At 42.2% G+C, this 25,368-nt stretch overlaps 1 protein-coding gene across 4 annotated transcripts in view; it reads right to left on the bottom strand.

Annotated features, from left to right (window-relative positions):
- The window catches only part of LOC128406225 (rho GTPase-activating protein 20-like), a 93,680-nt gene that overhangs the window by 17,195 nt on the left and 51,117 nt on the right, over positions 1-25,368 (bottom strand). For 2 of the 4 annotated variants that reach the window (XM_053373387.1, XM_053373391.1), the window contains exons 2-7: positions 19,348-19,430; positions 13,104-13,277; positions 10,305-10,454; positions 7,014-7,055; positions 950-1,034; positions 710-787 (exon numbers count right to left, since the gene is read on the bottom strand). In XM_053373387.1, the coding sequence (XP_053229362.1) occupies positions 710-787; positions 950-1,034; positions 7,014-7,055; positions 10,305-10,454; positions 13,104-13,277; positions 19,348-19,430 (612 nt within the window). Of the gene's footprint in view, positions 1-709; positions 788-949; positions 1,035-7,013; positions 7,056-10,304; positions 10,455-13,103; positions 13,278-19,347; positions 19,431-20,958; positions 21,176-25,368 lie in introns of those variants that run through there. The other 2 variants (XM_053373389.1, XM_053373388.1) reach the window with 2 other exon arrangements.

Consider the following 25,368-nt stretch of genomic DNA (forward strand, 5'->3'; position numbering starts at 1 on the left):
CCCCTGTACATTATAGAGGGATTCTGGGACATGCTCCAGAGCAAAGGGTTTGACCACGAGTAACAGCCACTTGCTCTGTATGAACTGAGAATTCACCCTTGTGTCTCCCAGACTGCCTTCCTTAGCAGTGGCAAAGTTTAGATGTGATTTGGAAAGCAGGGGGAGAGAGTTTTAGGGAATCTTGACTGACATTACCAATTTTCTCATGGAGGAATGCTTGCAAAGCCAAAGAAATCAATGGCTTTGTCTACAACTTGCAACACTCATGTCTTATACTAAGGGGTGAAACCCAAGCATTCATGTGAATATGTTGGTCATAAAAGAACCAATCTGTATTTTACAACCCTACAGTTGACATAATTATGTATTTATCAAAATCATGCATCTTCACTTTTAGTGCTTATTTTCCACTCCTTCTCAGAACCCAGTATACCCCCCAAAAATAAAATGCATACACAGTAAGTCTAGATAAATAATATCCTGTTCATTAATACCTCATTAATTTTTTTAAAATGTAGAATGCAAAAGCATGTGGCCCAGATCCCTTCTCCAGTCTATTTGCTTCTTGGGCATGAGTGGATCCCTTGCCTCAGTTACACTTAGGAAAGCTCAAGTGACTTCATCTTCCCACCCCCCGCCTCACAGCTAGTAAAAATAATAATGCAGTACTGCTGAGCCATTTCTAAAAGGAAATAAATTTTGCACTTACAGGAAGTCCCAGCTTCTCAGTGGTCCTCTTGATGACATGCTCTGCTGTTTCTACATTGGAGACGATTATTGCAGTGCTCTTGACACAAAGAATAAAAAACACATTTAGGTTCTGCTCAGGTAACATAGAGCCTTAAAACTACTGTAGATTGGAAATCAAGACTAAGCACTGCCACATACGGCGGTACTGAAGAACAGGACCAACCTAATAGGCCAGGCTATTTTCCCCACTGTTACTCACAGAGGAGCTGTGGTCACCGTCCATCAACACAATCTGCATGGGTATGCTTTTGGGATACTCAGTCTGCTTCACTTCATTGATGTGCCTATAATTCATAAATTTACCATTAAGAAAATAAACCACAAGGTGCATAGTTACTGGGGCATGCAGAGAAAGGCACTAAAAACACTGCTACAGACCATTTTGGGGAGACTAACTTTTTTGGGGTGGGGTTGATTTCACTCAAGCATCTCCATGTCATTTAAGTCCTGTGCACACTCAGCAGCTCCCTTCAGAGGTTCTAACACAGGGGTGGAGAACCTCAAGCACCGAGGACCCCGCTCAGCCCACGACACCTCTCCTCAGGTTGTACTCCTCAGAGCAGTCCTGCATCAAGAACATTTACCTGGCTGGAATGTGGTCCTGGGGCCGTGATAATGCTTTACGCATGTGTGGGTATGTGGGTATGTTCAAAATCTCTTATTTCTGTGTGCCAGGAATGTAACCTACTGCACAAAGGTAAAGCCCTGCCCACTTTCATCTCTGGCCACGCCCAGCCCTGGCATGCAGCTACCCACACAGCAGGAGTGTAGCTTTCAGGTTGAAAATGGTTCCTGATTCCTGTTTTAATGGATGCATGTTAGTCTAGGGTGCTGCCTGTCACTGCAATGCCACCCTTCCCATGTGTTTCCTATGTGGCAGTAGCTAAAAAGATGTCCTCCTAATATTGTGGAACTACAACTCCCATCTTCCCTGGGGGCTGATGGACATTGGCTATCCTTGTGAATGAACACCTGAAAAGTGGCTAAATGGGATCAAAGTAGAACACTGATAAAGTATAAGACAGTGCTCTCTGAGGCACACTATAGACCCAACACATTCCCTCCTCCCTCTTCCAGTTGGCTTATCTATCTATCTATCTACCTATCTATCCATCTATCTATAACTTTTGTACCCAATTCTTCAGTCAAAAAGGTTCCCACAGCAGCTTACATTCAAAACAGCCTGCAGGTTTACAACCTAAAAACCAAAAAGCATGACATACAAGGAAAAAGGGATGGGGAGGGAAGAAGAAAATTAAATTTCATTTTTTTTTTTTTATAAATTTTTTTATTGCTTTTTTCCAGAATCTAAATCCATCATCAATAACACAACAAAAGCGGTTTTACAGAAAGAAAAAGAAATTAAACAAGAAAAAATTCATTTTTCGAAGTCTTTTTTTTTTTTTTTTTTCATCATCCACTGGACTTCCCCATCTCCTCCATCCCTGCATTCTTTATAATAAATATAAACAGCAAATTAATACCTTGTTTCCTGTGTTTTTGTATTTTCATCTAATTATTCACTCTGAAATTAAAACTTTTCTCAATCATTAACTTTGTTTCTATCAACTCCGAATTTCAATACTGAAGCATATTTACCTCAAACCTTAGCAAATTTTTAACATTCATATATCTTATAATGTTTTTGTAAATAGTCCTTAAATTTTTTCCAATCCTCTTCCGCAGCCTCTTCTCCCAGGTCTCGGATTCTGCCAGTCATTTCGGCTAGTTGCATATAGTCCATCAGTTGTGTGTGCCATTCTTCCAGTGTGGGTAGCTCCTGTGCCTTCCAGTATTTAGCTATGAGAATTCTTGCTGCAGTCGTTGCATATAGAAAGAAGGTTCTGTCTTTCTTAGGTATCCTCTGGCCCACAATGCCCAAGAGGAAGGCCTCTGGTTTCTTCTGAAAGGTATACTTAAATACCTTTTTCAACTCGTTATAAATCATTTCCCAGAAGGCCTTCACCCTCGGGCATGTCCACCAGAGGTGGTAAAAAGTTCCTTCAGCCTCCTTACATTTCCAACATTTATTATCAGACAAATGGTATATCTTTGCAAGTTTGACTGGGGTCATGTACCACCTGTACATCATTTTCATAATATTTTCCTTTAAGGCACTACATGCCGTAAATTTCATACCGGTGGTCCATAACCTTTCCCAGTCCTCAAACATAATGTTGTATCCAATATCTTGTGCCCATTTTATCATGGCTGATTTGACTGTCTCATCTTGAGTATTCCATTTAAGCAGCAAGTTGTACATTCTTGAAAGCACTTTCGTCTTAGGTTCAAGTAATTCTAGTTCTAATTTTGATTTTTCCACCTGGAAACCAATTTTTTTATCTTTTTTAAAGATCTCTAAAATTTGGGCATAGTGAAACCAGTCTCGCACCTTCCCTTTCAATTTTTCAAAGCTCTGCAACCTCCAAGTGTCACCCACTCTTTCTATTATTTCACAGTATTTTGCCCAGCCACCCCCCATATTAAGTATTTTTGTGGCTTTAGCCTCCATCGGTGATAACCACCTCGGAGTCTTGTTTTCAAATAAGTCCTTGTATTTAGTCCAGACAGAAAACAGAGATTTCCTTACAATATGGTTTTTAAACAACTTATGAGACTTTACCTTGTCGTACCACAAATATGCATGCCACCCAAAAGCATTGTTGAACCCTTCCAGATCTAGGACATCAGTGTTTTCTAGCAAAAACCAATCTTTCAGCCAGCAGAGGGATGCAGCTTCATAATACAACCTTAAGTCCGGCAGGGCAAAACCCCCTCTTTCCTTTGCATCTGTTAATATTTTAAATTTTATTCGGGGCTTTTTGCCCTGCCAGACAAACTTCATAATGTCCCTCTGCCACTTTCCAAAACATTCCACTCTGTCCACGATCTGTAGGGTCTGGAACAGAAACAGCATTTTTGGCAATACATTCATCTTTACTGCTACAATTCTTCCCAACAAGGAAAGTTTCAATCTTGACCAGATTTCTAGATCCTTTTTAATTTCAGACCAACATTTTTCATAATTATCTTTAAACAGATTCAAATTTTTCCCAGTCAAGTTGACCCCCAGGTATTTCACTTTATTAACAACGTTTAGTTCTGTTTCCTTCTGAAACCCATCTATTTCTAAAGGTGTCAAGTTTTTTGCCAAAACCTTAGTTTTTTGTTTGTTTAACTTGAATCCCGCCACCCGACCAAACTCAGAAATTAATTCCAATACTCTTTTTGTGCTGGACACCGGCTCCTGTAATGTCAAAACCAAGTCATCTGCAAAGGCCTTCAGTTTATATTGTTTTCCTCCGACCTGTATTCCTTCCACCTGCTGATCCTTCCTGATCAAATTTAGCAAAACCTCAAGGACAGAAATAAATAGCAAGGGTGATAGGGGGCACCCCTGTCGTGTTCCTTTTTCAATTTTAAACTCTTCTGTCACCACATTGTTTACTATCAATTTAGCCTTTTGTTCTGAATATATTGCATCTATGCCATTTTGGAACGCCCTTCCCACTCCCATCCCTTCCAAATTCTTCTTCATAAATTTCCAAGATATATTGTCAAAGGCCTTCTCCGCGTCTATAAATATCAAAACTGCTTTTGTATTCAAATTTGTCTGTAGAAGTTCCAGAACGTCAACAATGTTCCTAGTATTATCTGACAAATGCCTGCCAGGGAGAAAGCCTGCTTGGTCTTTATGAAAAGGAAGATTTGGCTGGCTTTTTGACTGCAGAAATATCCAAGTTCTGGGGTTTGGCAGAAGAGAAAGACTTCAAAATCGTCACCGCTTTTAGATTGGGAAGAGTGGCCAAGAAAGATAAACCAAGGGATTGCTTGATCATATTGAGATACAAGCAAGAAAAAGACAACATACTTGGCCTACATTTTAAAAACCCATTGGTGATACAGGGAAAGACAGCAGAAATCTTCAGAGACATACCAAAACAATTGTTGGACTTAAGAACTACATACAAGGATCTGGCAAGATTATTAAGAAACAACACAATCCCTTACAGGTGGGAATTCCCCCAAGGATTATCTTTTAATTTGAAAGGGAAGAAGGTGAGAATCAGAACAGCAGAAGAGCAAGAAAAATTCCTAAACGATCACGGGGAGGACCTTCGAAAAGGGACAGCAGGTACCTGGCCACCCCCCACGCCTGGTACAAAAGATCCACCTCCAGACATAGACGAGAAGGGAGACAACCCCATCGGCTAACAAGCTGATCCAGGATGTCTCTGCAGCTTTTTAGTTGGAATATCCATGGGGCAAATTCCCCTGAAAAAAGGAAAAGGATTTTTCACATTTTGAGGAAAGAACAACTAGACGTCATTTGTCTCCAGGAAACCCATGTGACTAGGCTCCACAGAAGAGTGCTAATAAACAAGCGACTAGGCCAAGAATTTATTTCATCAGCTAAAGAAAAGAAAAGGGGAGTCGTGATATATGCAAAGGAGAGCCTAGCACCAAAATTTGTGTTCAAAGATGAACAAGGAAGAATTTTGGCGATCGAAATACAATCACAAGGAGAAAAATTTTTGATAATTGGAATTTATGCACCAAATGAGGGGAAATCTGAATTTTATGGGAAGCTGCATGAGACAATGCTGGACCATATGGACTATAATAACATCATTCTGATGGGAGATATGAATGGGGTTGTCTCCACACACATGGATAAGTCACAAAATCAAAATGTGACTAAAGATGGCAGACTACCAAAGACTTTTTTTGAACTTACAGACAATATGGACTTGATTGATATCTGGAGGACAAAGAACCCCCTAGGTAGAGAGGGAACATTCTTTTCTGAGGCCCACCTATCCTGGACAAGAATCGACCAAATCTGGATATCTAGAGGACTGGCACCCAAGACCAAAAAAGTAGAGATCTGCCCTAAAACTTGCTCCGACCATAACCCCTTGAAAATGGACTTGAGACTTACACCAGCTGGATCCTTCAGATGGAGAATGAATGATGCATTGTTTAGAGACCAGGAGATAGTGAAGAAGGCCCAAAAGACGATGAAAGACTACTTTGAACTAAATTTGAACACTTCGGTGGAAAAAAAAACAATCTGGGACGCAAGCAAAGCTGTTATGAGAGGGTTTCTGATACAGCAGAATTCTATTAAGAAAAAACTCTGGAACGGTAAAAAGGACAAGATCTTGGAAAGGATAAAAGACGGAGAGAAAAAGTTGAGACTAAATCCAAAATCAAAAGAAGTTTTGAGAGAAATAAAATTCCATCAAGCACAATATGCAAAACTGATAAATCAAGAAGTTGAATGGAAAATCAAACAGATGAAACAAAGATCATTTGAATCGGCAAATAAATGTGGGAAGCTGCTATCATGGCAGCTGAAAAAGAGACAAAAACTGAACTTTGTTACCAATCTAGAGGTTGAAGGAGAATGTATTCAGAAACCAGAGGAAATTAGAAAGTGTTTCCAGAGATATTTTAAAAAATTGTTTTCCCAAGGACCCCAAGTGGAGACTGAAATAAATAAATTTTTAAAAAGCTATGGCCTACAAAAACTAACACAAGACAAACAAACTGACCTGAATTATAAAATAACCCAACAGGAAATCGAAAATGCCATTCAGAACATGCAACTAGGCAAATCCCCGGGCCCAGATGGACTTACCTCCAAATACTATAAGATACTGAAGGAATACCTGACTCAGCCATTGATGGAGGTATGTAATCAAATTATGGAAGGGAAGGGGGCACCAGAATCGTGGAAAGAGGCATTCATCACTTTGATACCAAAATTGGAATCTGAAAAGACTCAACTTAAGAACTACCGTCCCATCTCACTCCTAAACGTGGATTACAAGATTTTTGCTGACATTTTGGCAAATAGATTGAAAAAAGTCTTAAATGAAGAAAATTAAATTTCAAACTCAGTATTGATTTCTAAACAGTTGGAACAGTTCAGGGGCAGGAGGTGCCTGATGGATCTGGGCTTTTGGCAAAGCTGATGGAATGAGCCTTCTGCTTCCCACTTCTCCCACTGAGTCAGCCTGAGGGAATGGCAGTTGCCCTCAGGTGTCAAGCTGAGGGGAGATGAGGCCTGATGGGGCTGGCCTGCCACAATGGAACTGATGGAGGTAGCCCTGCTTCTAGCCTACTTTCGTGGGGAGCAAGCAGCAACCATGGCAAGGGCCACTAGATGCCACAGGCAGGCCACCATGGCACAATGCCACTCCTACCTTTACGCCACGTGGCATCCTTGCTGCAGACAAAAAGAATGCAACTCTTACCACAGCAGTGTTGACATCCACCTGTCCTTCACTTCAGGCGATCTGAAAATGAGTAGTAAACACAATGGTAAGAAAGCATCAAAAGTCCTCTGGCTGCAACAGGGGTGGGGAACAACTGTGGCCTCGGGGGCCAACTGTGGCCCTTGGGACTCTCTCTATGCTATTCCCCCTCCAGAGGCCCCACCCCTTGCCAGGCCCTGCTCCTCAAGTGCTTTTGCGTTGGTGAACTGTGATAATGTCTCAGAGGATGAGATGTGTGTGCCTAAGAACATGAGAAAAGTCTGCTAGATTAGGCCAATGGCCCATCTAGTCCATCATTCTCTTCTCACAGTGGTCCTCCAGTTGCCTGTGGGGGACAAGCAGACAGGATTTGAGAACAATAGCACTCTCCCCCTCCTGTGGTTTCCATGACAGCATAAGAAGAGCCTGCTGGATCAGGCCAAAGGGGGCCCATCTAGGCCTGCATCCTACTCTCACAGTGACCAACCAGGTGCTCATTGTGGGAAACCCTTGAGCAAAATCCAAGCAGAGGAGCACTTGAGTTCTTCCTGAGGTTTCCAGCAACTGGTATTCAGAAGCATTACTTCCTCCAACCATGGAAGCAGAGCTTGGCCATCATGGCTAGCAGTCACTGATAGACTTAATCTCCATGAATAGAAGCCTCCTCCATAGAAATCTCCGTCTTGTCTAGCTGGATTGTAGCCTTCCATATGAAGGGTAAAAGTCACATTCATTGCTCCATCCACTTTTGCCTCTAGCCCTGCCTGCCAGTGGCATGCGGCCCCCAGAAGATGATCCAGAGAATAATGTGGCCCTTAGGTTGGGGGAAGTTCCCCCCCTTTCTTTGTCCACACTGCCATAGATGATATACAGAACTATAAATCACTGTCCCTTCTGACAAAGGCCCAGTACCAAAGCACAGCCCCTTTCTGTTCTATTTTAGTAAAATAATTTTCTTGTGCTGCTGAGCTCAATTTCCTGGCGAAGCAAAGCGAGGCTCTGATAAGTGGGCGGAGGGCAAGTGCCTTGTTCTGACGTTTGAAGCAAGCATCTTTTTCACGTTGGGCAACGGCCTCTAATTAATATCTTGCTTTGTCTGCTTTCCTTGCCTTGCAATTCTTAGAAACTATTTCCCTGTAATGACGTGAGAGATACAGAACCTGTACCAAGGTTTGCCCAAACATATATTGGCTGTAAAAAGCAAATGTCAAGAGTCGTCATTCTTCTAGTCAGGTATCCTGCAATGCATGGCAGAACAAAGTCAATTGAAGACTCCCCAATAGCCTGAATGGCCAATAGGAAATCACCGTATTTTTCGCTCTATAAGACGCACCAGACCACAAGACGCACCTAGTTTTTGGAGGAGGAAAACAAGAAAAAAAATATTCTGAATCTCAGAAGCCAGAACAGCAAGAGGGATCGCTGCGCAGTGAAAGCAGCAATCCCTCTTGCTGTTCTGGCTTCTGGTATAGCTGCGCAGCCTGCATTCGATCCATAAGACGCACACACATTTCCCCTTACTTTTTAGGAGAGAAAAAGTGAGTCTTATAGAGCAAAAAATACGGTATTTCCTGGATGAGATGAGGAAAGAAATTTTACATTTTTAGCTTCAATCAGGAAGATATTGAGGGGGGGATAGGGCAAATGTTAGCCAACCTTGTTTGCTGAAGCAGGAATAAAGGGCTGATCCACACCATATATTTAATGCATATATTTAAACATGACCCTCACCAAATACCATGGGAACGGTAGTTCTTAACTGTGTGTAGCTATGAGTGGGAAAACTACAGCTCCCATGAATCTTGGGGGGGGGGGAAGCCATTGGCTTTAAATATATGGTGTGGATGTGATGGAATAGTGACTTACTGAATTAAAGGTATTTATTTTCTGCATTAAGAACATTAGAGCTATGAAGCTGGATCAGGCCAATGGCCCATTTATAGTCCAGCATCCTGTTCTCTTAGCAGCCAGCCAGATGCCTGTGGGAAACCAGCAAGCAGGACCTGAGCACAAGAGCAACTCTCCACTCCTGTGTTTCCAGCATACTGCCTCTGACCCTGGAGGAACAGCACAGCCATTGTACTAGTGCCTTTGTTTGTCAAATCCTCTATGAAGGTGTCCAAACCCCTTTTAAAGCCATCAAAGTTGGTGGCAATCACTCCATCTTGTGGTAACAAATCCCATAGAATAGCTATGTGAAGAATTAGTATGTGAAGAATTAGTATGTGAAGGAGGGAATGTTGTCTATTTTCAGATAACACTCTCAGCTGGGTGCAGCTTTCCCCCATCAACACCCAACAGAAGGTGTAGTCCAACCATATCTGGAGGGATACAGGCTGGGGAAGAAAAATTACAGAGCATGTATACTTTGTGCATTTCTGTTATGAAATTAGCCACGAAATGGACAAATAGGCACAATCATTTCAAAAGTCAAATGGCTACAGGAATCGCATCGCAAAAGGGAAAAGAGAAAGATAGAGCAAGCATGACCCCCAAATATTTGACAAATGAGAAATCATAAATTGACACATAAAGTTGTCTAGAGGGACTAAAAAGAATGATATGTTGGTTTGATTGATTGGGTCAGATTGGTCTGATTTTGTAACGTGTGAGAATAAGAAAACTAAGCATGCAATGCAGCTATCTCAGGATGCTACTCTGAGGTACTCAGCATTGTTTATTTATGCTGTAACAGTAAGAATCATAGTAAGAATGGTTATCTTTATACTGTTCTTTGAAGACAGTAATCCTTGTGTGATTTTTGATGTGTCCAGAACTGAATTTTATTTGTATTTTAAGTCATGTTCATGGTATGTTTCAAAGGATGTAAATGAATGAATGAATAGTTGAATTTTGAGATTTCTCCTCATGCAGGAAATCTCAAACATTTCAAAGGAAGCTAAACTACCATTCAATCCTTAGTGAATCTCCATGTTAATAATACTGGTTCAAACTGATGTTGTTAACTCTTTATTCCTGTTGTTGTTGCATCGTAGTTTTGCCATTGACAGCTTTTGACCTGTTTCAAATTACTGCTTATATATTCTCTTGTTTAAAATTATCATAAGCTACTTTGAGCCCAGATCTTTGTAGGAGATAAATTTTTGTGGGAGATAAATTTTGTAAATAAATTAGCCAAACAAAGTAAGTAAGATTGGGAAACATTCTTAGTGAGTGAGGGGTGGTGGAGGTCAGCTTCTACATCTCTGTGTTGTCATCGGATGTTGTTTAAGGAAAATGTGAGGTGATTTGGGGGGGGGATAGATGATGAATTCTGAGAGAAGGTGTTACCTATAAGTGACAACAAAGTTGGTGGTGGGCCAGCCAATCACAAAGGAGGTCTCATGGGTGAATCTTTTCTCCGACACTTCACTGAGGCAGCTGCCTGTCCACACCTTAGTCAGGTGCACCTGCTTCTTCACTTTCAAGTTGGAGGATGACCTAGATCCAAAGCCAGAGACAGGTTATGTTAAAAATGCTGGCAAGAGGAAGACGGCATGTGGTGCCCATGTCTTCTTCTGCATCCTCACCATAGACCTCTCCACCATTTATCTTCACTTCTCCTGAATTATGACCACTGTTGAACCACCCTTAAGGGGAGAGAGAAAAATTTGATTGAATTTGCCTTAAAGGTAAACTTTCCTGATTCACTCTTCCCAAAACAATATGTGACCAAAACACACACCCATCCTACAAATTTCTTGACACAACTTCCCCATGGAAAAATCTGGAGAGTCTTATTTGATTAGAGATTTTAAAATGCATCACAGACTTGTTCTAATTGCTGGTTCCAACTGCTGACACACTTTCCCCCCAAGAAATGACAGACTTGCTGCTATTGTTGTTGCTTACTGTTGTTGTTTTTTAAATTACATGTGAAAAAGCAATATAATATATATTCTTTTAAAAACAGAATGCAGTTAAAAAAGAAGAATTACACTTCTCTGAATTTTGTGCTGCAAGTTCTCCAATCAAATAAGGTACACAAAAACTCACATTTTAATGGAAAATGTGAACAAATGCATATGTTAGTGAAAACAACATTTAAAAGTGCATTACAATAGGGGGGTTGTTAATAAAAATATGCATTACTAGGGCAAAAATGCATACAAGTTGTGTATACTGTATTAGGAAAATTATACATTAAAATACAGACAAAGTTTTATGAGGACTTTTAAAAGCAGCAACTTGGAAACAGATGTGCAAATGCAGAGAGACCTGAACTTGAAGAGAAACTGAAACTGGCAGGTTCATTCATCCCTACACACATTCACCAATGAAGTCACACTCCTTGTTAGCAGGATGGACCCACAGATTTATGAATGGGAATGGTTGTTGTTGGGGTCAGGAATCAGAGGCCAGAAATTTCCTCCTTATGAGAGAAAAGACTCCAGTGGAGCAGTCAATTCCCAAATCTACACAGCAGGCAGTGAAAGCTGTTTTGTTCCAGCATAATTTTAAAGAATGTATTATGTTTTAAATTGTTGCTTTTTAATAGTGTACGATCTGTTCATTCTTGTAAATTTTCTGTTTTATTTTACCATATCATGACATTCTTTGAGCACAATTTTTTCGTAGAATGGTGAGATATAAATTACTGTAACAAATAAAACAAATGATAAAATAGTCACAATTATTTGTTCTGTTGCACACCAGTAAAACGGGACGCGGGTGGCGCTGTGGGTAAAACCTCAGCGCCTAGGACTTGCCGATCGCATGGTCCGCGGTTCGAATCCCCACGGCGGGGTGAGCTCCCGTCTTTCGGTCCCAGCTCCTGCCCACCTAGCAGTTCGAAAGCACCCCCAAGTGCAAGTAGATAAATAGGTACCGCTTTATAGCGGGAAGGTAAATGGCATTTCCGTGTGCTGCGCTGGTGCTGGCTCACCAGAGCAGCTTCGTCACGCTGGCCACGTGACCCGGAAGTGTCTCCGGACAGCGCTGGCCCCCGGCCTCTTAAGTGAGATGGGCGCACAACCCTAGAGTCGGACATGACTGGCCCGTACGGGCAGGGGTACCTTTACCTTTACCTTTATTTAAGACTCATATTTACCTTTACCTTTTTACACCAGTAAAACCTTGCATAGGGAGAGACTGATGTTTTCCAAGTCTCCCCATTTCTGTTGGGGTCTGGCATTTCATAAGAGTCATTAGCCTTGTTGTGATTTTACTTAGCAGTAGCAAAACTAATCTGGCAAAATATTGCACAATTTCTTTAATTCTGCTTCTCCCTCCCGCTCAACCCTATGCCCTCATGTTCTACTTTCATAAGAATATTTGCTGCATTTTTAACTTGTTTTATGAAGAAATCAGAAAGTCAGGACTTGACTATTTATTTATTCATTCTGATTTATAGCACATTTCTATCCTGCTGGTCCATTTGCGAAAATGGCCAGTTTATTATAATAATAATAATAATAATAATAATAATAATAATAATAATAATACCCTAAAATATGAAGAAAAAGAACTTTAGAAACTTGGGGTGTTCCATATGAGGACTTCATTAATTCTGCAAACAGGTCGGTCAGATATCATAAGCAGATTGCTGGCATTAAAAAAAATACTTGTCAGATTTTCCATGTGCAGGGTAAATCCTGATTCAATAGAGGGAAAATACAGGCAGGTATTCTGGTGCCAATAAAGTTATGTGGATGTAGCAAAAAATTTTTTTTGCATGGGTGAAATGTGCCCATCCTACAATCAACAACAAACAGCTGGAAACACCCATTTTCCAAATATGATTTGCTCAAGCTCACCACTGCCCTCCTCCCCTGATGATAAGCTAAGCAAGTTCTTACACCAGACGCCCCCAGCTTGGTGCCCTCCAGATGCTGTTTGACTCCAACTCCCAGCAGTCCCAGCAGCCAGCATGGAGGAGCTGTAGTCCACTAACATCTGGAGGGTGCAACAATGGCTAGCTTAATTCTGAGAATGGAGAGAGAGGCCACAAATGGACCACACTCAAGAAGGTTCCAGTTCCAAGTTCCAGTTCCAGTTCCAAGTACAGGCACCTGGGCAAGTAACCTTTGCAAGGTACTCCTAAGAAATACCCACTTCATTAACAGCCTTGTAGATCAAATCTGCACTTACTTGAACTTGGCAACAACCAACATATCGCTGAAGAGGAACAAACATCTCTCTTGCGTCTGTAAGCCTGCAGTTAGCTGTACTTGCTCCTCCAAAATGAAAACGGAATTTGGATTACCGAAAGCCCCGGCTGGTAATCCATTGTCTGAATGGACGGGTTGACAAATTACTTCCCTGCTGAAAAAGAGAATTTATCTAATGAGTTGTGATGGGGGAGTGGAGCCAATGCCGATGTAGGTGGCCCCTTAAATCCTTAGCTCAGGAAAACACCAGAAACAACCCCTCTCACCCAACGGATCCTGCACATATGTTTTGGATATAAATCTCTTCTTCGTGCTTTGTGTATGCCAGTGAATCTAAATCAACAAAAAAAATAAAATCAGACAATCTTCCTGGTTTCTTCAAACCACATGACTGATATAAGCAAAAAGCAGCCAGCTGCAAAAACACAATCAGGCTATTATCAACTTGGCAGAAGATCCAATTAGTGTGGGAGATCAGGAATGCAATGGCAGCCCCAATCTCTGGGATATGGGTGTAGTTAGGGGGGCAGCTGTCCCACCCCCCCAAATCAAGTACAGTGGTACCTCGGGATGCGAACGGGATCTGTTCCGGAGCCCCGTTCACATCCCAAATGGAACGTTAAGACGCGATGGCGGGTCTGCGCGTGTCGCGTTTTGCCGCTTCCGTGCATGCACGTGATGTCATTTTGAGTGTAACACACTCCGTTACTTCCGAGTTGCCATGGAGCGCAACTCGAACACACTCAACGCAAAGCACATTCAACTCGAGGTATGACTGTAAATAAATAAAAATACTTAACTAACTAACCTAACGAGAACCTGCGCAAGCAACGCTGATACAAAACCCCACATATATTAAGTAAAATAGAAATATTGCCACCTGACCCCACCCCCACTCATTTCCCCCCTTTTCTTCCTAATGTCTCAACAAATGAAACTGATCTGTTAAAAAATGTTACCGGGGGGGGGGGGGAGAGAGAGACACTGCACATACTTTTGTAAACCAAGAAAATCTTTAATAAAAATACTTTTTAAAAAAGAACTCATTGAATCTGCTTTTCATGTCAGAGACCAATTTCCTCGACCAAATCTGCATTCTACAATAAAGTATTCACCATAGCTGTCAACTTTTCCCTTTTCTTGCGAGGAATCCTATTTGGAAGAAGGGAATTTCCCTTAAAAAAAGGGAAACGTTGACAGCTATGGTATTCACCCTCACACTGATGTCTGCTAGCTGCTCATCCATGGGGGTCATTAGTTCTTTCAAAGTTTCTCAGATAATGATCTTTGTGGATGACAGCTGAGAGGTGAATTCATCCCAGAGGTTGGGTGTAGTCAGGATTTATTATTTTGGGGGGCAGGCTTTTGTTGGGGGCAGAACCAAGTTATCCGCAATGCAATGGGACAGTTAGTTAGGTCAGTTAGTTTTTTTTAAAAAATGTATCTTTATTAAAGATTTTCTTGGGGGGTGGGAGGTGAGTGGGGGTGGGGTGGGGTGGTGATTCGTTACAGGCTTCAGGGAGCTGAAAACAGAGTGAGATGCATAAATCTTCGCTTGCATCCTAATTATGGTCTATAGCTTTATGCATTCACTTTAAGTCGTCAGCCTCCAATATAAGGTCTAATATAAAAGTTCTAAACTGCTCAATAATAAAAGAGGTCAAATCATCAAGTTCCACATGATCACTTCAAATAGATATTAGTTTGTAAAACAGGAAAATGTTACTGAGACTGCCTAATTATTTTATACCAAATTGGTTGATTAAGAAAGACTCATCATCACCCATACAGGGCTGATACACAAAATTAGTGCTTTCTGGAGTCTGAGCATCCACTTCAGACCCAACCTGACCAGATCCACCCAGGGTCCTACTGGAGCTTGGTTCATTTACTCTTAGCACTCCTTTATCTGCAAACTTCCTGCTCCTTTAAATGAACCTGTCCCTCCTTCCTACACCTGGAACTCCCTCCCAGAATACTGTATCTGCATGACACCTTCCTCTTTTCTTTCTCAGGGCTGCTCCCCAGCATATAATGAAAGCAAATCCTTTGTTCAAGTGTTACACAAGAGTGAGAGAGAAGCTTTTCTCTATCCACTTTCTCTATGCCATGCATAATTTTACAAACTTCTATCATTTTGCCTCTTACTCGCTTCCTCCCCCCAAACTAATTATTTCTAAATCAGCATCCAACACCAACATCTATTAACACTTTGAACCAGCAATTGTGCAAGTTTTGGATATGTGGCCAAAATCTATCTAATCTTGTTCTTTAAAAAATGCAATGCAAGGGAACTAATAATACGCGAACCTACAAATCACCAGTGACGTTGTGACAAATTCCCAGGGTCAGGCCAACCCAGGAAATGTTAAGTGCCCCCTCTTTGCCCTCTGCCTAGTCTGCAAAAAGACATTCTTCCCTGCATCCAAATAAAGCCAAGAATGTGTTTCTCCCATTTGAGTCGCTTGCAGAAAACGGAGAAAGCTAGAAGAAGGAAAGGCCTTCTCAGTGGCAGCCAGTGCAAGAATTCCTCTCAGATAAAAACCATGCTGGAAGCTGCACAAATCATTTCCCCAAAAGCAGAGGGGTTATAGTATGGTGCTAAATGAAAAATAGTGTTCCCATAAAAGCTTGCTTGGTTTGAAGTGTAAATCATTAAAGTTTTTTTTATCTTGGCTTTAAAGAAAATATTTATTTCAATTAAATAAACTGGCAGGAAATGTTATTTGTGAGGGCATCTTTGGAACAGGAATGACAGAGAGCATGGCCTTCTAGAATCCATCATCTCATTGCTGGTGGGAGCGAGGGAGTCTCCAAACTCTGTGATAACTTATTCGCTATTAAAGAGACAGCCGCTTGGGCTTGCTGTTCTTTTGAAAAGTCCAGAAGGCTCAGGCACAAATTCCCCTCATGCAATGAGGGGCAGGCCAGGACCTTAGCTATGCCCCCCCTCCGAAAGAAGGCATGCAAGGCGCCATCCAACTGTCTTATGGACACCATTCCGGATTTGTGTAGAGATTAGACCTTAGCCTTTTCTTCTCCTGACCCTCAAGGCAGGGGAGGTTTAGGATCAGAGTTTTCTTCTCCTAGATGGGCTCTCTTTCCAGGTTGACAAGTCCCATCAGGCCCTCACTTCCCTCTACAGCACATGCAGAAACTGCATTCTTGGCCACTGGACCCACTATTAGTCTCGTCCACTCAGTCCACCCAGAACCAGTCTTCACATGCATGAGAAGTCTCTAACTTGCAGATGGTTTGATTTACATAAGTATAAGTCCTTCAAATTGGGTCTGGAAAACAAGTGGCAACCAGTTAAGTTTTTTTTTACAATGGATATGCTTGGTCTGCCACTCCCATAAGCACTCTGGGCTGCTGAATTTTGCAGTAGCTGCAATTTCTGGACCATAGCTGTCAACTTACAGATTTGAAAATAAGGGACCAGCAGCCTTGAAAATAAGGGACCAGCAGCCAAAATAAGGGACCTGCAGCCTCACCTGTTCCAGGCACTCCAGTCTTCCTGTCCTCCTGCAGTCTGGTCAAACTCATGCTGGTAGCTTCGAGAACACTGTCCAACCAACTTTGTAACCAGAGGTTCAACTGAATAGAATCTGAATCACATGCACCACAAGGCCTATGCAGCCTCAACTTAAGATGGCTCCCCGGCCTGGCTTTGCACTGCAAAGTTTGCAGCAGCACGTGCAACAAAATGGCATCCAGCATTCAAAAAACCCCTCCGCTTGCATTAACTAGCCACACACAAGGCATGCAAGCTCCACCCCCCAGTCGTTCTTAGACTTCTTATGGGGTGAGCAACACAGCCAAGCAATACAGTTGGAGCCTCCCTCCTCCCTGGCCGGCAGGGAGGGAGGGAGAGGAGCTGCTTCCTTTGAAATGTAAGGGACATCATTTAAGGGACATTTAAGGGACATCCATCAATAAGGGACAGCAGCGGGGCATGGCGCTGGAATAAGGGACTGTCCCTTCAAATAAGGGACACTTGACAGCTATGTTCTGGACTGTCTTCTAAGGCAGGCCCAAGTAGATTGGATTTCAGTAGACTAACTTGAAGGTTTTCTACCTAGGAAAGCCAACAAGGTCATCTAGGCCTCAAGTAACAATGATAGTTGTTCCTTCCAAATTATTTTCTCATCCATTCTGTTACATATGGGGGAGGGGTGGGGGTGTTTAGTGTTCCATTTTGTGTAAAGCAAAGCTTGGAATAAATTTACAAATTTGCCATCCACTAGAAATCTGTGCTTCTTACTTCTGAAATTTTGGAAATAACATTAATGACTAAACGGACCTATAAAACAAGATCACAAAGCGGTACAGTGCAACCTCAGCTTAAGAACTGTTTACGAACTATTCAGTATAAGAACTCCGCAAAACCAGAAGTTAACGAACTTTACCTTGGTCTAAGAACGGAAGCTGAATGGTGGAAGGGTACCGGCGGCGGGAGGTCTCATTAGGGAAAGTGTGTCTCGGTTTAAGAATGGCTTTGGTTTAAGACCGGACTTCGGGAATGGATTAAGTTCATAACCGAGGTACCACTGCATTTGGCAGGACAGATTTATCAAGAGATGGGCAGCATTCATTCAGTTTTGCAATGGGAAAGTTATGGATAATATTTCTCCATATACTTAGAACAGCCTTGCAATAAACTGTGGTGACCACTCTAGATTTTTCAACGGAAGCAGCAAAAGAGAGGAAGTGATTCATGTTTCTAGGAATCATCTGAAGGGAACAGAAGCACATCCTGACCCACATCAAGAGAACTTTGCACCTTGGAGGAAATGCCCACCTCCGCTTTTCCAGGGAGACCTAGAAGTTGCCTTCAGGAGAGGAAGAGCCACGCACTTTTGTTTCCTCTCTCACTGCTTCTTCTGTGGAATGTCCAGCATCTCCAATAAGTCTCATCTAGAAAACGGCCTTTGCTAAGCCAAATTGAATGTAATTTGGTGCAGGAAAGAGGAAACCTGGTAGGATGGGGGCAGGTCAGGGTAACCTCTGCAGTGGCCCTATGGGAACTAGGGTTCTTTTGTTTTCACTCCTGTGGATTAATGGGGTGGGGGCAGAGAAAAAAACTAATCAGCAGTTAAATGTGCAGTGGCCTTAAGATTGCATGTGGTCAAATGACTGTAACATATTTTTTAAACAAAAATAAAAAATGAGCTGCAGTATACCTGGAAAGCCACAGGCTCTGCAACCCTGGCACAGAGCCTCTGTGAATAAATTTGGGTGAAACTGCAGAGATTTGGAGGTGAGGCCAGTAGGCACAATCCAGACCTCACTTTCCCATGTGATCAGTTGCCTTGGATCTGCCTAAAATTTGCCAGTTTACTTATGTGATTGCACTACCTATTTATGCCCTCTTGTTCGCTTTGACCTGAGAAACTGGTACTGAATTACTGCTGTGTGGAGCTTCCCCTGCACTTGATCTGGAAGCTGAAGTTAGTGCAGCATGCTGCAGCACAGTTGCTGACAAGAGGAAGATGGTCTGTGCTGGTTGCCAATCTGCTGCTGGGCCAAGTTCAAGCTGTTGCCCTTAACAGCTTGAACTTGTAGTATACAGTACAATGCCCTTTACAACTGGAGGTGAGTTTATCTGCCAGATTGCCTTACCCTATTAACACACACTTAATCTGCAGCACTGGATCCTGTTACAGGTGCCACATCACACCATTTGTAAGAACTCAAGCATTTCGTATGGCAGTACCTATCCTATGGAACTCCCTGCCTGTTTATATCACCTTCGCTGTACTCTTTTTTAAGCACCTGTTAAAAACATTTTTGTTCAGGCAAACCTATCAATGTGCTTTGATCTGTTTATAGCTTATCCGTAAGTTTAATTATTCTTTGAAAAGTTTTGAATAGCTGTTTTTAACAGATTTTCTTAATATGTTTATTGTTTTGTTCTCTTTGTAAACCACTTTGAAGCTTGTTTCTTTTTTAAATGTCAGGGGGTATATAAATCTTTCAAGTGGCACCCCCCGCTAAAAAAAGATAATAGAATGCTGGACATTTGGACTGGGAGAATATTGGTAATTTCAGTCCCCATCACCCCAGCCACTGCCAATCTAGTGCCCTCAATATGCTTTGGACAACTCCCTTCAGCTCTACCCAGTATGATCTTATGAAGCTAAGGCTTGGCAAAGGCTGATCTAGGCAATAAAACCCAAGCATGTGTGCATACTAAGGAGGGATTGCAAATGAAAGTTGCTGACCCGGAGTGATGCTTAGACATGCTGAGTGCCTTGCTGAGTGCAACAGGCGTTGAGCGCTTCCGCTGTCCAAGAGGCTTCATTTTCTGTAAGGAAAAAAAGAAAAGGCAGATAGGTAAGTATGCCACCAATTCACTAGTTTCCACCTGCTTAAAGCTGAACTATGCTGGCAGCAAAAAGGATGTTAAACTATGGAACTCACTGCCACAGGAGGAAGTGGTTGCTACCAACTTGAAGGCCTTTAAAAAGATTGGGCATAGTCGTGGAAGATAAAGACTGCCAATGGCTGCTAGCCACGATGTCATGCTCTGCCTCCAGGGTTGGAGGCAGTAATGCTTCTGAATAAGTTGCAGGGAACCATGGGGTGGGGGTGGGGGAGTGCTCTTGTGTTCAGGTCCTGCTTGTAGTTTGGGGCACCTGGATGAACAGGATGCTGGATTAGATGAGCCATTGGCCTGATCCAGCAGGGCTCTTCTTATGTTCAAATTTCCCATATGGAGAGGCCTGATCCATCTCTAGTCATGTGCAACAGCTTTGCCCTGCCCCAAGTCAACTTGATCCAGACAGTTTGTGGAGCTTAAATAAGGACTTCCATATAGACGTGTGGTGACACTTATCTAGAGATGCCTTGGTGTCTGAAGCATCCTATTTCTGCAAACGTATGTGTATGCGCAGAAAAGCATCCACAGCCACATAGAACGTTCTCTTCTTCTGCTTGCTTCTCAAAGGCTCAAGGGCTCATCCATACCTTTGCTCGACCCATATTTTGACCCTATCATGCACTGATTAATTCCCCTATTACAAGACCTTTTCTTGATGTTCTGTGGCTGTGCTTTGCAAATAATCAAATTTTAGCCACTGAATTGGGTCTTATTAGAAGAGCAGACAACCTGAGGGATTTTGCCTAGCTTAAATTCGGTGGCTAAGATTGGATTTTTGCAAGGCGCAGTTGCGGAACAAGAAGAAAAAGCTTACAGTCCCAGGGGAATTAATCAATATGCAAAAAAATCAAAATACAATTCAAGCAACAGTTGTGGCTGTGCCATAGATAGGGTGTTTATATCATGTCATTTATGCCTTTGGGGAAAATAAATAGCACAGCTTTTCTTCTATTGCAAAGAGCAAGTGTGGCGGAAATAATTCCAATTTTGAACATTATGGGGTAAATGGTTAAAGCCTTCCCACTGCAAACGGTGGTCTAAATCTCCCTCCCTCATTAATTTTCAAAAACAAACAAACAATAATTATCATGTAACAGTTAACAGTATGAATAATGCCATGTGCAATTTTGTCTTTAGAAAAGTCTTTCCCCAAATGAGTCTGGAAATGAACTGGAATGGTGGTTGGTCCAGAGAGTTTCAGGACCTTGGGCCCAGCCACCCCTACCCTTGTGCCACCACCCCACCACCTGACATTTCGGAATAGAACTCTTTTCAGCACACATGTAAGTTACAGGGAAGATGTTCCTGCCCCACAATCATTATGGGTGAGAGTTTCCATGACCTATGCACATTATTTCAAGTCTGGTTGAATCACAGATGCACATAAGGACATCGTGACATGGGCAGTTAATTTCAGATGCTTTCCTAATAATCCAAGACATAAAAAACCTACCTTGTCCAGAGTCAAGTTTATCTGGCAGAAGGATCAACTGCTGGGTATAGGGAATTGACTCATGCTCCCTAGGGCTGATGGGAGCTGTGGTCCAAAATATTAGGAGTTGGGGGGTGTCAGTGTTACGCAAATTCTAAGGTGAACACAAAGCAGACACACACTCCACAGAAAAGCAATCCTTCACGCTTCAGAAATTAGGAAATATTCTTTAAAAACGGGGGGGGGAGAGCAGAGGCATAGGAAGGGGGGCGGGCCACCCTAGGTGCCATCATAGAGGGGGGTAACAAATTATCAAGGAATAATTACTGCCCTACTAGGGCGGTTCATAAAAAAACTTTTTTTTGAAAATGCCTGCTCCAAAGGTCTTATCTTACTACACTAGGGATTATATAGCTATATATGAAATTTCATGCATATCAGTTAATATCTTGACCCTCCTCCACGAAAATAGCTGTTTACTTGGCTGTTTTCCTATGTCCTGAAGGCTGAAATTTCAATTCAGTGGAGCAGGGTCAAGATATTAACTCATATGCATGAAATTTCAGATATAGCTATATAACCCCTAGTTTAGTAAGATAAGACCTTTGGAGCAGGCATTTTCAAAAAACTTTTTTATGAACCGCCCTACTGCCCTATCCTCCGCTAGGCTTTCCAGGTCCTGGAAAACCGGCCTATGTGAAGAAACTGAGACTAGGCAGAATAGATTAGGCCTTGCCTTGCCTTGCCTTGCCTTCGCCCCACCCCCTACCTGCAGCTGATTGGCCAGCTGGGTTGGAGGCGGGGCAAAGGCAAGGCAAGGCCAATTCTACTTGGCCTAGTCTCATTTTCTTCACATAGGCTGACTTTCTGGGCTGCTGGGGAAGCCTGACAAGGCCGCTGCCTGCCCTGCACACCCCCTTTGGGCCCCAATCCCCATCTGAAAAGCCTCTGCTGCCCCCAAAAGTGGAGCGCACGGGACAGTGGCAGCACTGCCGCCTCGTTTTGCCTGCACATGGTGCTGGGAGGAGCAGCTCAGCGCCGCCCTGGGCACTCGGCAGGCCAGCCTCCCCTTTTCCTCAGCCTCACCTGGATGAAGGTAGGATCCCCACCCTCTCAGCCACATACCCCAGTCTTACCTACATGAAGCTAACACCCCCCAAAAGCAGTTGTGTAATTAAAAGAAGATGGGGAAAATCAGCAAAAGCAATTCTGTGGCTAATTGAACAATTCCTTTAAATAGGGTCTATTAATGAAGTTCACACTTTGGACAACTTGTCTGATGCTTTTGCAGAAAAATATTCCTAGACACAAGATTTTTATTTTTAATTTTTAAAGCCCTTTCAGTCTGCCATCTCGAGGCTAAGTACAGCAAAATGTACATTCCTACCCCTCTCCCCAAGGCTGGATTATTTATTTCTGTGTGCTTGTGTATCTGTGTCTTCCTTGTATTTATTAGGGACTATTCTCTTGCCTTTCCTTTGATATCTATGCTACTGATTACTTCTGCCGTTTTAATTTTAGAGAAAGTGTTTAATTTTAAAAGGATCTGTACTATAGAATAACAGTGGTAACAATACATTGAAGACAAGCAAATATTTTGAGGAGGGTGGTCCCAGAGCCCTAGTGCCACCATCCCAAAGAGGATAAAATGAGCGGACTTTGGTACTCTTTTGTCCTCCCATCCCCCAATGTCTTTCTCTTTATCTGAGCTGGCTCCCAGCCTGTTACGTTACTTGCGGGGAAACCCGTGTGGGGTTCTTCTCTGTATAAAGTCTTCAAGCTGTTCCTGCGCATGTCTGACAAATCTGCCCCATTGTCAAAATTTATCTTTTCCCCCACCTCCAGTCTCCGTTGTTGTGTGTCTTGGCTGAGGGGGAAAACAGAGACGCATGGCCACTTGTCAGGGATGGCTTAGTTGAGATTCCTGCATTGCCCCAAGGGTTTTTCTAGATGACCCTCAGGGGTCCCTTCCAATTCTACAATTCTCTGGTACAGGCTTGTGCAGAGTTTTAGGTACAAGTTGGATGCAAGGGGTGCTTAGGATTGCAGTCCATCTTATGCACCGTCGGCTCGGGAATAAGTCCCACTGATCATGCTGAGACTAGATTGCTGCTGTGCAGTCCTGTTTTTTAAATAAATGTTTTCCTTTTCAGATAATACAGAGCATGGTGAAATCACAATAAATAAAAGCTCCCCTTAAGTAGTTTCAAGCACTACTACAGGTTCCACATAAATACCTGTACTGCATTGTTTACTGTGACAGCACCTGCACTTTGGAACTCCCCGCCTATTGCAACAAAGCACATGCCTCTGCTAGACTCTTTTCGGGCACCTGCTAAAAGCATTCTTCTTCAGGCAATCATACTAGATGCTTAGGAAATTGAAGTAATTTTAATCTTAATATTTTAGCTCTTGTATGTTTTAAAGTAGGATTGTTAATTTTTCTTGATTTTACTGCTGTGGTGGTTTTTTGTTTTGGTAAACCACTTTGCAGGTTTTTTAAAATAAATTTTATTAAATAAATAAACAATAAATATAAATAAAATAACACAAGCCAAAACACAATCCATCCTGTAGATTTAAGTATCTGTCCATAGTCGCCTACTTGTTATCAGAGGCCCAGAATCCACATTCCTTTGTAAGAAAATAAGAAATAATGTTAAACCATTTTTGCAGGCCAATATATATATATATATTCTTGTCACACCCCCCCATTGAATATATATTCATATTCAATGGGGGGGGTGACAAGAAATTTTCCACATCGAGTACCACCTGACCTTCCTACGCCTCTGGGGGGAGGACACTTCATTTGAGTTCACAGAGCGATTTTATCTGAAGCAGAAAAGGAGTATCTTGGAAAAACCTTTCACAATATCCTTCAAAAACCTGCAAATCCTGTAAATAGATAGATTTCTCACATTAATGGGCTACCCACTCCGCAAAAACCTGGCTGGCAAGTATCTGCTAAAAGCAGAGCAGGCCTGTCAAAAGAGCATCTTCTGTGTATGAATAAAGGCAGGTTCGTGGCAACGGATTCAAGAACCAAGGTATTTGCCATTTCAAAATAATGGGCCAGACTGGCCAGGAAAAGGCAATCATCAAGCATTATCAGGTATCTTGACAGTCAGGAGACAAGTCATACTCTCAAATTTCTGTTGTAGATTACCTCTTTCTGTGATGCTTGTTTGATGCTTACAAGTGGTGGGGCTGGGCAATTTCTAAAGTCTTTAAAAGTTGTTAAACATTTTTGTTCTGGTTCCTCACCTCTTTGGAAGGGGGAGGGGGAACTCTGCTGCAACAGAAAATGAAGATCTGCCTTACTTTCTTCAACTTGTTCCTGCCCTCACTCATTCTTCTCTGATTGATAGTGAACTTAGGAGATACAGGGTCCCTTAAAGGGGGAGTTGGTCTGTAAAAGCCAAACCCCAAATTTTCTGTTCTAGTCTATTCAGGTAATGTATAACAGAGGTCCTAATTCAAAGGTCTTATTCCACCTCTGACCTGGTGCTTTTGGGTCCTGTTTTCAGCTTACAAAAGAAAAAGAAAAGAAAACTAAATGGTTAACTGTCAGGAATTCAGAACAATGTTCTTCTGCCTTCAGTAGCATGAAAACCCACAGAATAAACTTTAAATGCGGGGGGGGGGGGGCAGGGGAGAACAATCCAAGAGCTGGAAGAAAAACAAACAGACGGGAGCCTTGCCAAAAGGTAGATCAAGCCAGACAAATCTGATTTCTTTATTTAATGAAAAAAGGATCAGTGTGAACTTTAGCAAGCAGTTTATTTATTAACGGGTCATTTATCCCATCATCCTTTTGAGAACCAGACTGTGGCATATGATAGTGATTCCCACTGCAATCTTATGATTACTTTAGAGCAAAAGCATGCCCTTCGTCTGAGGATCACAGGGCAGTTTACAATATAAAAACACAAAAATACATACCACAATAACAAAAAATACCCCCCATCCCGCCACACACAGATAGCTTAAAAGGACATTGTTTAATTAGCAAAAGGCCTAGTTATAGAGGAAAGCTTTTGCCTGGCACCTAAATATATGTAATGAAGGCACCAGGCAAGCGGCCTTGGGGAGAGCACTCCACAAATGGGGAGCCACCACAGAAAAGGTCCGTTCTTGTGTTGCTACTCTTCAGACCTCTGATGGAGGAGGCACATGAAGAAGGGCCTCAGATGATTATCACAGGGTCTGAGTTGGTTCATATGGGGACAGGCGATCCTCTCAATGGTGGATCATAGAAAGGAGTTTCTCAGCATATGCATTTGATAACAACCAAACTGCAAATGGATCCTGTTTTAAAAACACTACAGGCTATGTGAGGAAAACACTTCTGACTCCTTTCATGCCCTTCCCATGAAATACAGCTCTCTGCAAAATAATAATAATAATAAATCCTCTTGTTTTGCATGA

This window comes from Podarcis raffonei, chromosome Z (assembly GCF_027172205.1).
Source record: "Podarcis raffonei isolate rPodRaf1 chromosome Z, rPodRaf1.pri, whole genome shotgun sequence".
In the NCBI taxonomy this organism is placed as follows: Eukaryota; Metazoa; Chordata; class Lepidosauria; order Squamata; family Lacertidae; genus Podarcis; species Podarcis raffonei.